Raw genomic sequence first — 12515 nt, 5'->3', positions numbered from 1 at the left:
CATAATCAGTCAGTAAAGAGAAGACTAGAGGCTGAAGCCTTGCTCATGTAGACTGAGTTGGAAGCGGGTGGGCTCTTGTGTCCTGGGAACAGAATAATAGGGAGGTCAGGAAATACCGTCTCCTAGAAACCGTAGAAGTAGAGGAGAGTTCCTGCCTTAAGCTCAGAATAACTTTTTCTTAGGCAATTTTGTTTAACTAAATTAGTGTTAAATGTATGTGTGTGTGTGTGTGTGTGTGTGTGTGTGTGTAATGTGTGTGGTGTGTATACATGTGTACATATGTGTATATATATGTACACATATGCATATTTCAAATCATTAGAGAAAAGATATCTTATGAGTCAAAGTGCCCTCTAAGAGTATAGATCTTTAATTGCTAGAAATGAACAGTATGGAGTGGTTTTAAGGGAAAATCAGAGATACCATTAAATTCTTAGGGAAAGGATATTAGTGGTAAAATATAAAATTGGATTTATTTGTTGAGATTGATGGTTCTTAAGTGTAGTTTGAAATCTCTGGGGATCCCTTAGTCTTCTTTAAAGGGACCCACATGCTGCTTATTATTTTCGTAGTAGCACTGAGATTTTGGCTTTTTACTTTTTTTGTCTTCTGAGTGAGGAGTGGAGTTTCTGAAGGCTCCATGATGAGTGGTAGCCACTCAAGAAAAGGCAGAGGCAAGCGTGGGCTCTCAGCCGTCTTCTATTGGACACCATGGAAAGTTACAAAAACGTAAAACAATGACACTTTTCTCAGTAAATATTTTCTAGCTTAGAAAATATTACTTTTATAACATATGCTTATTATGAAAATATATAATGGGTTTTAAATAAAATAAGTTATGATTGTATTTTTGAACTTTCCAGTTTGGTCTCTGACATATTAAATACAAATAAATATAAATCCATACAAATAAAAATAATCTCTGGGATCCTCAGTCCTTTTATTTATTTGTTTGTTTGTTTGGTTGGTTTTGGTTTCTTGAGACCAGGTTTCTCCATGTGGTCTTTGCTGTCCTTAAAACCTCTTTGTAGACCAGGCTGGCCCTGAACTCACAGAGATCTGCCTGCCTCTGCCCCTGAAGCACTGGGATTAAACACATCCTCAGTCATTTTTAAGAGGATGCTAGACGGCCCTTGAGGCAACCTTTCTGAGAGCAAGTTAATTACCATCGACTATTTGAAAAGCTCTGGTGTTAAACGTTAAATCCACAGAGTCCAGAGTTGAGTCACATGATGGGAATGTGAGGACCTTTCCCAGTAGTAATGATTATTAAATCCTACAACAGATCTAGAAAGTTCATTATCTGTTTTTCATACTGAAGCTAAATAATTCCCATCTCAACACCACCTGAGAAGGTCTATACTTCTCTCTCTCTGGCTTCTCAGTAATTTGATGAATAATTTTCATTAGGAATAAGGAAATGAAGACTATCAAAATGTGCCCAAAATACAAACTCGACTGAACGTGTGCTTTCCAGTTCCTACTGTGGTTTGTGACTACTGTTCCTTCGACCTTCCGATTCGGAACAAAAGCTACTAGCAAATCTTCTGACACAGATACACCGTACAGGAGAGAGCTAAAAGCGAGATGTAAATTTCAAAATTCAAAATGTGTCTTAGTGCAAACGTCCTACAGCTTGAGGGACACTGAGGTTACCCTGTGTCCTCCTGTGGTCGGAGGGAAAGTTATGTCAGCATCATCTGCTCTTGTTTATTAAACTTCCCGGAAGCGCTTAGTCAGAGCTTTTCCTGCCTGTCTCATTTGGGAGTGGAGTATGCAGTGTTAAACGTGAGGTTGTGCCCGCTTTGACACTGGAATATGGGAAAGTACTGTTTGGGGCATCGACACTTGCTTACTTACGGAATTTTTTTTTTTCAAATTTAGAGATCCTTTAACATCCTTTCTTTGGAAAATTCTATTAACAAGACAATTGTCTGCATGTTGTTTAATCTCATTGGTTGGTCCTGTTTGCAGTGTTCTCTTAGAGAGCTACTAGCACTCAGGTTTTTTCTTTTTCTTTTTCTTTTCCTTTTTCTTTTCTTTCTTTTTTTCCTATTTGAGGCAAGTAGTTGCACATGTGATCTTCAGTTCCAGGGTACATGACTGATGTACTCTGTGTAAAATGTAAAATGTGACACCTTTAGAAAGTACCTTTCAGATTTGGGGTCAATGTCACTAAACTCTAAGAGCTAGGAATGTCAAACTCCTTGGGGATTATAAAAAACAACATAATAACTTTCTATCATTCTTCATACAGCAAATGAAAAAAATGTACAAAACGGAATTGCACAGACCATGTTGTGTGCTTTTTTAATCTGCCGGTCATAGTAGTTAATTTCATCTTCTGATTGGGAGAACTTTTGAGAGCAGAGCGCAGGAGATGCAAGCAAAGTCTTCCTTATGACTTTTTGAAGTGTTATCTCCTTCAATAATAAGTGGTCCTTGGAGGATCAGAGGCTCTATTGGGACTTACAATCTCGGGAGGCAATCCAGATGTAACTAGTCTTTTGTGGTCTATCCTGCCCTTTCCCTGAAATCCTTATCTGCTTCCTCCAAAATCAAAATTTTCCTGAATGAGATTTTAGTTGAGTTAACCTAAAAGACTAATATAAAATAGCCACTCTACCTTCCCAGCAAGCTTTCCCGGTCTCTTTCCAACCAGCCCTCTTCTCTAGCCATTCACATTCATTTCTCAGCCAGTTTAGACTTCTCACAAGACAGACTAGAACTGACTCCATGCAATGAAGAGCCCCATCACTCACTAAGCTAATACCTGTGATGTCTCAGGCATTTCCAGGGTCACTGAAATGGCAGATGCCACAAAGAGAGTAGAAGTCTCTCTTCATCTATCCCCTTTCCGGCTCCCCGCTTACTCACCAAAGCCACACTGTTCTAGTGTCCAGCCTGTCCCGCTTTCCCCACAGCTTCCAAGAGCTCTCATTCTTATTGGGATACAGAGAGATGGGAGATGCGGATGTTTACCATCCATCAGGTTTTTAGACCATATCAAGTAAAGCATCTGTGGTGTGCAAGACACAACTGAAATTTGAAACATTGCAACCGTCCTTATTCAGAGGTTTCAAAATTCCATCAGTGGCAGAATAAGTCATGTAAATTTTTTAAATGTTTAAAGTTCTTTCTCTTGTTTTGTCTTAGGAGATCTCGAGCTGAGGCCCTCGACGTTCCTCAGTATTGACCCTCTCATGGGTCTTTTGAAGATTCAAGAAACACAAGATCTGGATGCTGGCGATTATACCTGTGTAGCCGCCAATGACGCTGGAAGAGCCACAGGCAGTCTAACTCTGGATGTAGGCTGTAAGCTTTCATGTCCACTGGTCACATTCTTTTTCTGGAACTAGGAGTTATTTTTTGCGTTGATCAACTGTGAAGCAATTTGGCAGAATTGTTCATCAGAATGGCAAATATAGCATGGGCATTTCAGGTGACCAACTTCCTAGCCATGTCTAGCAATTCCTAGGAACTTTCAGTATGACAAGAATGTCGCATGGTTTATCCTATTAAACCAGTGGTTCTCAACCTTCCTAAGGCTGTGACCCTTATTCAAGTTTTAATACAGTTCCTCATTTGTGGTGACACCCAATCATAAAATTATTTTTTTTTGTTGCTACTTCATAACTGTAATTTGGCTACCGAGTGGTGTCTCAGAAATATGTGTTTTCCAATGGTCCTGACCCACAGGTTGAGAACTGCGGTATTACATTCTCAAACACCTCCTCCCCCGCACACACACAAAGGAGATGCTCTGATTATGTCTACCACAAACTTAAGCACACTAAGCTTATAGAAGCTGAAGGCTTAATGAGGGTTGCAGAGCTTGGGAGGGGCAGGACCTGGGTATTTGTGAGTTATCCGACCTCAGAGACTGTAGGCGACACCGATGTATCATCTAAGGCCATTTTCCTGTCAGTAGCCATCCATTGGGCCATCAGATTCCTAACCATTAACTCTCTGGAGGTCAGAAAGTAGAGTTTGGCCCAAGACCATAATCCGGAGATGTCGATGGCAGAAAATGTAACATATTATGCTTTTGTTGTAGTTTCAAAAATCTATTAAAAGCCACTTGCCAGTGTATGAACTAAAGTAATAATATGAGTGAGTCCAGTCACCATGGAAGATGCAGTGTGTGAGTGACAAGTGCATTTGTGTTCTCAGGAAAGTTGGGTCTCACTCACTTCATGTCTCCTTAGAAAATAATGCAAAACAAAACAAAACAAAGCAAAAAATTCTGCCCACAGTATTGTAAAACTAGAAATAAAGCAGAACTTGTTTTTCATGGAAAAGAATATGGCAGCTTAATTTTAACTGATAATTAAATATTTACATTTCTTTAAACTTGTAAAGTATGTAATGTCACTAAATTGTGTTTTCTGTATGTTATGTACAATTTTTTTTGTCATGCTCAAATTGATTAATTTTTAAAACATGAGTGAGGAAAATGAATCTTTTACAAACCATTTCAGTTCTATTATCTTAAGCCTGTAAGTGAAAATTATGGCCCTGTGTGCTTGATATTTTGTTTCATGGAAACAAATTTTTCCCTCCCTGGGACCTGTTATGATTCTGGTCCCTTGCCCTTGGCTGTCTGTTGAACACTATTCAGTCTTGCTGAATATGACCTAAAAGTTTAATATGGAATGTTGGAAGTGGCACAAAGATTACTATAGACTCTGTCCAGTGTGCTGCAAGATGTCCAGGGTAGTGTTTTAATGAACTCTGTTATTGTTAAGATAAAAACTGAGTTTGGGATTGTTGGGTGGAGGGGGACGTCTATGATTCTTCTGGATGTCTTTCTTTTTTTTTTTTTTTTTTTTTAATTAACTTGAGTATTTCTTATATACATTTCGAGTGTTATTCCCTTTCCCGGTTTCCGGGCAAACATCCCCCTCCCCCCTCCCCTTCCTTATGGGTGTTCCCCTCCCAACCCTCCCCCCATTGCCGCCCTCCCCCCATAGACTAGTTCACTGTGGGTTCAGTCTTAGCAGGACCCAGGGCTTCCCCTTCCACTGGTGCTCTTGCTAGGATATTCATTGCTACCTATGGGGTCAGAGTCCAGGGTCAGTCCATGTATAGTCTTTAGGTAGTGGCTTAGTCCCTGGAAGCTCTGGTTGCTTGGCATTGTTGTACTTTTGGGGTCTCGAGCCCCTTCAAGCTCTTCCAGTTCTTTCTCTGATTCCTTCAATAGGGGACCTATTCTCAGTTCAGTGGTTTGGTGCTGGCATTCGCCTCTATATTTGCTGTATTCTGGCTGTGTCTCTCAGGAGCGATCTACATCCGGCTCCTGTCGGTCTGCACTTCTTTGCTTCATCCATCTTGTCTAATTGGGTGGCTGTATATGTATGGGCCACATGTGGGGCAGGCTCTGAATGGGTGTTCCTTCAGTCTCTGTTTTAATCTTTGCCTCTCCCTTCCCTGCCAAGGGTATTCTTTTTCCTCATTTAAAGAAGGAGTGAAGCATTCACATTTTGATCATCCGTCTTGAGTTTCGTTTGTTCTAGGGATCTAGGGTAATTCAAGCATTTGGGCTAATAGCCACTTATCAATGAGTGCATACCATGTATGTCTTTCTGTGATTGGGTTAGCTCACTCAGGATGATATTTTCCAGTTCCAACCATTTGCCTACGAATTTCATAAACTCGTTGTTTTTGATAGCTGAGTAATATTCCATTGTGTAGATGTACCACATTTTCTGCATCCATTCCTCTGTTGAAGGGCATCTGGGTTCTTTCTAGTTTCTGGCTATTATAAATAGGGCTGCGATGAACATAGTGGAGCACGTGTCTCTTTTGTATGTTGAGGCATCTTTTGGGTATATGCCCAAGAGAGGTATAGCTGGATCCTCAGGCAGTTCAATGTCCAATTTTCTGAGGAACCTCCAGACTGATTTCCAGAATGGTTTTACCAGTCTGCAATCCCACCAACAATGGAGGAGTGTTCCTCTTTCTCCACATCCTCGCCAGCATCTGCTGTCACCTGAGTTTTTGATCTTAGCCATTCTCACTGGTGTTAGGTGAAATCTCAGGGTTGTTTTGATTTGCATTTCCCTTATGACTAAAGATGTTGAACATTTCTTTAGGTGTTTCTCAGCCATTCGGCATTCCTCAGCTGTGAATTCTTTGTTTAGCTCTGAACCCCATTTTTTAATAGGGTTATTTGTTTCCCTGCGGTCTAACTTCTTGAGTTCTTTGTATATTTTGGAAATAAGGCCTCTATCTGTTGTAGGATTGGTAAAGATCTTTTCCCAATCTGTTGGTTGCCGTTTTGTCCTAACCACAGTGTCCTTTGCCTTACAGAAGCTTTGCAGTTTTATGAGATCCCATTTGTCGATTCTTGATCTTAGAGCATAAGCGATTGGTGTTTTGTTCAGGAAATTTTTTCCAGTGCCCATGTGTTCCAGATGCTTCCCTAGTTTTTCTTCTATTAGTTTGAGTGTGTCTGGTTTGATGTGGAGGTCCTTGATCCACTTGGACTTAAGCTTTGTACAGGGTGATAAGGATGGATCGATCTGCATTCTTCTACATGTTGACCTCCAGTTGAACCAGCACCATTTGCTGAAAATACTATCTTGATCATGGTGGATGATTGTTTTGATGTGCTCTTGAATTCGGTTTGCCAGAATTTTATTGAGTATTTTTGCGTCGATATTCATAAGGGAAATTGGTCTGAAGTTCTCTTTCTTTGTTGTGTCTTTGTGTGGCTTAGGTATAAGAGTAATTGTGGCTTCATAGAAGGAATTCGGTAGGGCTCCATCTGTTTCAATTTTGTGGAATAGTTTGGATAATATTGGTATGAGGTCTTCTATGAAGGTTTGATAGAATTCTGCACTAAACCCGTCTGGACCTGGGCTCTTTTTGGTTGGGAGACCTTTAATGACTGCTTCTATTTCCTTAGGAGTTATGGGGTTGTTTAACTGGTTTATCTGTTCCTGATTTAACTTCGATACCTGGTATCTGTCTAGGAAATTGTCCATTTCCTGAAGATTTTCAAATTTTGTTGAATATAGGTTTTTATAGTAAGATCTGATGATTTTTTGAATTTCCTCCGAATCTGTAGTTATGTCTCCCTTTTCATTTCTGATTTTGTTAATTTGGACACACTCTCTGTGTCCTCTCGTTAGTCTGGCTAAGTGTTTATCTATCTTGTTGATTTTCTCAAAGAACCAACTTTTGGTTCTGTTGATTCTCTCTATGGTCCTTTTTGTTTCTACTTGGTTGATTTCAGCTCTGAGTTTGATTATTTCCTGCCTTCTACTCCTCCTGGGTGTCTTTGCTTCTTTTTGTTCTAGAGCTTTTAGGTGTGCTGTCAAGCTGCTGACATATGCTCTTTCCTGTTTCTTTCTGCAGGCACTCAGCGCTATGAGTTTTCCTCTTAGCACAGCTTTCATTGTGTCCCATAAGTTTGAGTATGTTGTATCTTCATTTTCATTAAATTCTAAAAAGTTTTTAATTTCTTTCTTTATTTCTTCCTTGACCAGGTTATCATTGAGTAGAGCATTGTTCAATTTCCACGTATATGTGGCATTCTTCCCTTATTGTTATTGAAGACCAGTTTTAGGCCGTGGTGGTCCGATAGCACGCATGGGATTATTTCTATCTTTCTGTACCTGTTGAGGCCCGTTTTTTGACCGATTATATGGTCAATTTTGGAGAAAGTACCATGAGGAGCTGAGAAGAAGGTATATCCTTTTGCTTTAGGATAGAATGTTCTATAAATATCCGTTAAGTCCATTTGGCTCATGACTTCTCTTAGTCTGTCTACATCACTGTTTAATTTCTGTTTCCATGATCTGTCCATTGGTGAGAGTGGGGTGTTGAAATCTCCCACTATTATTGTGTGAGGTGCAATGTGTGTTTTGAGCTTTAGTAAGGTTTCTTTTACATATGTAGGTGCCCTTGTATTTGGGGCATAGATATTTAGGATTGAGAGTTCATCTTGGTTGATTTTTCCTTTGATGAATATGAAGTGTCCTTCCTTATCTTTTTTGATGACTTTTAGTTGGAAATTGATTTTATTTGATATTAGAATGGCTACTCCAGCTTGCTTCTTCTGACCATTTGCTTGGAAAGTTGTTTTCCAGCCTTTCACTCTGAGGTAGTGTCTGTCTTTGTCTCTGAGGTGTGTTTCCTGTAGGCAGCAGAATGCAGGGTCCTCGTTGCGTATCCAGTTTGTTAATCTATGTCTTTTTATTGGGGAGTTGAGGCCATTGATATTGAGAGATATTAAGGAATAGTGATTATTGCTTCCCGTTATATTCATATTTGATGTGAGGTTATGTTTGTGTGCTTTCATTCTCTTTGTTTTGTTGCCAAGACGATTAGTTTCTTGCTTCTTCTAGGGTATAGCTTGCCTCCTTATGTTGGGCTTTACCATTTATTATCCTTTGTAGTGCTGGATTTGTAGAAAGATATTGTGTAAATTTGGTTTTGTCATGGAATATCTTGGTTTCTCCATCAATGTTAATTGAGAGTTTTGCTGGATACAGTAACCTGGGCTGGCATTTGTGTTCTCTTAGGGTCTGTATAACATCAGTCCAGGATCTTCTGGCCTTCATAGTTTCTGGCGAGAAGTCTGGTGTGATTCTGATAGGTCTCCCTTTATATGTTACTTGACCTTTTTCCCTTACTGCTTTTAATATTCTTTCTTTATTATGTGCGTTTGGTGTTTTGACAATTATGTGACGGGAGGTGTTTCTTTTCTGGTCCAATCTATTTGGAGTTCTGTAGGCTTCCTGTATGTCTATGGGTATCTCTTTTTTTAGGTTAGGGAAGTTTTCTTCTATGATTTTGTTGAAGATATTTACTGGTCCTTTGAGCTGGGAGTCTTCACTCTCTTCTATACCTATTATCCTTAGGTTTGATCTTCTCATTGAGTCCTGGATTTCCTGTATGTTTTGGACCAGTAGCTTTTTCCGCTTTACATTATCTTTGACAGTTGAGTCAATGATTTCTATGGAATCTTCTGCTCCTGAGATTCTCTCTTCCATCTCTTGTATTCTGTTGGTGAAGCTTGTATCTACAGCTCCTTGTCTCTTCTTTTGGTTTTCTATATCCAGGGTTGTTTCCATGTGTTCTTTCTTGATTGCTTCTATTTCCATTTTTAATTCCTTCAACTGTTTGATTGTGTTTTCCTGGAATTCTTTCAGGGATTTTTGCGATTCCTCTCTGTAGGCTTTTACTTGTTTATTAATGTTTTCCTGTGCTTCCCTAAGTGTGTTCAGGTCTTTCCTGAAGTCCTCCAGCATCATGATCAAATATGATTTTGAAACTAGATCTTGCTTTTCTGGTGTGTTTGGATATTCCATGTTTGTTTTGGTGGGAGAATTGGGCTCCGATGATGGCATGTAGTCTTGGTTTCTGTTGCTTGGGTTCCTGCGCTTGCCTCTCGCCATCAGATTATCTCTAGTGTTACTTTGTTCTGCTATTTCTGACAGTGGCTAGACTGTCCTATAAGCCTGTGTGTCAGGAGTGCTGTAGACCTGTTTTCCTCTCTTTCAGTCAGTTATGGGGACAGAGTGTTCTGCTTTCGGGCGTGTAGTTTTTCCTCTCTACAGGTCTTCAGCTGTTCCTGTGGGCCTGTGTCTTGAGTTCACCAGGCAGCTTTCTTGCAGCAGAAAATTTGGCCTTACCTGTGGTCCCGAGGCTCAGGTTTGCTCGTGGGGTGCTGTCCAGGGGCTCTCTGCAGCGGCAGCAACCAGGAAGACCTGTGCCGCCGTTTCCGGGAGCTTCAGTGCACCAGGGTTCCAGATGGTCTTTGGCTTTTTCCTCTGGCGTCCGAGATGTGTGTGTAGAGAGCAGTCTCTTCTGGTTTCCCAGGCTTGTCTGCCTCTCTGAAGGTTCAGCTCTCCCTCCCACGGGATTTGGGTGCAGAGAACTGTTTATCCGGTCTGTTTCCTTCTGGTTCTGGTGGTGTCTTAGGCACAGGGGTCCTGCCGCTCCTGGGCCCTCCCCCACGGGAGCCCAGAGGCCTTATACAGTTTCCTCTTGGGCCAGGGATGTGGGCAGGGGTGAGCAGTGTTGGTGGTCTCTTCCGCTCTGCAGCCTCAGGAGTGCCCACCTGACCAGGCGGTTGGGTCTCTCTCTCACCGGGTCTGGGAGCAGAGAGCTGCTGCGGGCCGGGATCCGCGGGTGTGGGACTTCCGGTAAACACAGAACGTGCCCGGTTCTAGAGAAATTCTGCTTCCGTGTGTCCCAAGCTCACCAGGCAGCTTTCTTGCAGCAGAAAATTTGGTCTTACCTGTGGTCTCGAGGCTCAAGTTCGCTCGTGGGGTGCTGCCCAGGGGCTCTCTGCAGCGGCAGCAACCAGGAAGACCTGTGCCGCCCCTTCCGGGAGCTTCAGTGCACCAGGGTTCCAGATGGTCTTTGGCTTTTTCCTCTGGCGTCCGAGATGTGTGTGCAGGGAGCAGTCTCTTCTGGTTTCCCAGGCCTGTCTGCCTCTCTGAAGGTTTAGCTCTCCCTCCCACGGGATTTGGGTGCAGAGAACTGTTTATCCGGTCTGTTTCCTTCAGGGTCCGGCGGTGTCTGTTGCAGGGGTCCTGCCGCTCCTGGGCCCTCCCCCACGGGAGCCCAGAGGCCTTATACAGTTTCCTCTTGGGCCAGGGATGTGGGCAGGGGTGAGCAGTGTTGGTGGTCTCTTCCGCTCTGCAGCCTCAGGAGTGCCCACCTGACCAGGCGGTTGGGTCTCTCTCTCACCGGGTCTGGGAGCAGAGAGCTGCTGCGGGCCGGGATCCGCGGGTGTCTGGATGTCTTTCAAATACATTAATGATTTTGGAAATGTAAGATTTTCAAATAAGCAAGCTCATTAGATCCAGAATTCTTGTTTTTAAGAAACACAACAAGGGTAAAATCTCAATTCCTAGCACCTTCTGTTCTGTTTCTCGCTGATTCCCACAGAGATATTTTATGTTTACACAACATTCTTTGACATGTTCTGGCCCTACAGAGACAGACAAATGGCCTTGGCACAGACCCACTTCGAGATTTTAGAAAGTCTGAGAATCGCATACATACTTCTTGGCTTACAGACTGTTGGCTTCTTAATTTTTTCCTTTTGGTTTCTGCATTTTCTAAATTCTTTCTACTGTCCAGCCATGCTCCATATAAAAGCTAGATATAAAAGATATCTCTTCGTGATGTCTCATGGTGATATGTTAGTGATTTTTCTCATTACTATGACAAAATACTAGGATGAAACCATCTTAAAGTAGGAGGTCATTTAGCTTCCAGTGGGAGCATACATAGTCTATCATGGCGGAAGAGACACAGCAGAAGGAGCACAGGTGGATGATCTCACATTGTGGCTAGGAAGTGGTGACAGAGGGGTACTGGTACTCAGCTTGCTTGTGGTGATAGAGGGGTACTGGTGCTCAGCTTGCTTGGCCCTTTATTACTCAGTCTGAGACCTCAATCCACCAAGCCATGTATATCTAGGGTGGGTCTTACACCCTCCATTAAACCTCTCTGACACATCCTCATAGACACATCCAAGTGATTGAAAATGCACTTAACTTGACAGTTAGAACTGGCTCTAATTGCTGGACTCAGAAACTTTCCAACTAATATTTCTATCTATACTTCACTCTATAACAGTAGCTGAACTTCGAGTTCAAGATCCTTATGGATCATGACTCATCTAATGCAATAAGTGTCTATATTTGATCCTAGTAATTACTCTGAATGAACCATCGACAGAAACGAGTCATCTGATTTCTGTGACTTTGACCACTGCTAACAGTTGGGAGATAACTTAATATTGAAGTTGGCACCATGACCTTTGTTCTTTTCTTGTACCTTAACCTACCTATATTCTTCATTACGTCATTCTGGGAGCATCACATACGGTTTGTTTAGACTGAACTGCCCACAGGGAACCACACTTACACATGGTGGCATCTCTACGGCAAACTACAGTTGTACACATGACTGCAATTTTTATTATGAGGTTTAAAAGAAAACACATTATGGCTGAAACTTTTCCCAGAATTAATATAGTGGTTAAGAATATCGGCACTTGAGAGAAAATGGGTGTCTCCCCGACTTTCCTTATTTTATATATATAATTTATTTTACAGGTGAACTGAAAAGATAAAATGAGATATTATCCTTTACATACACTAGGCATGTTAATTATTACCTGTGGAACTGATAAATGCAACATGTATCTTCATGTATGTAGTGGTTATTTTCTTTCTTTGAGTCTCAAAGTTCATATTGGAAGGCATACATAAAGTGATACAGTATTCAAGATTAGATTTTGGTCTTTTAATATGAAATTAATTATTTCAATTTGGATTTTTTTTTAGGAAGGACTTGAGACAAGTTAAGTACTAAGCTTAGTAGTGAATAAAATTATTCATTTGAGTTCCAAAATTATTGAGCATATTTCTGAGTTGCTTGTAACATTGAAACAAAAGCATGATTTTATCCATGTCATGTAGCTATTTGGGCTTTTAGATTGTTTTTGGGGCCTGTTACCTCATAGCAGTAATTCTAGATCAAAA

The 12515-nt window shown here is 41.3% G+C and overlaps 1 protein-coding gene across 7 annotated transcripts in view; it reads left to right on the top strand.

Moving 5' to 3' along the window:
- Hmcn1 (hemicentin 1) overlaps positions 1–12515 on the top strand; it is a 469150-nt gene that overhangs the window by 225729 nt on the left and 230906 nt on the right. For all 7 annotated transcript variants that reach the window (XM_039090457.2, XM_039090458.2, NM_001271292.1 and 4 more), the window contains 1 exon segment: positions 3157–3315. In XM_039090457.2, coding sequence (XP_038946385.2) covers positions 3157–3315 — 159 coding nt within the window.

Source organism: Rattus norvegicus, chromosome 13, assembly GCF_036323735.1.
Source record: "Rattus norvegicus strain BN/NHsdMcwi chromosome 13, GRCr8, whole genome shotgun sequence".
In the NCBI taxonomy this organism is placed as follows: domain Eukaryota; kingdom Metazoa; phylum Chordata; class Mammalia; order Rodentia; family Muridae; genus Rattus; species Rattus norvegicus.
The sequence above is the reverse complement of the archived record's forward strand: the minus strand, read 5'-3'. Positions and strand labels throughout refer to the sequence as shown.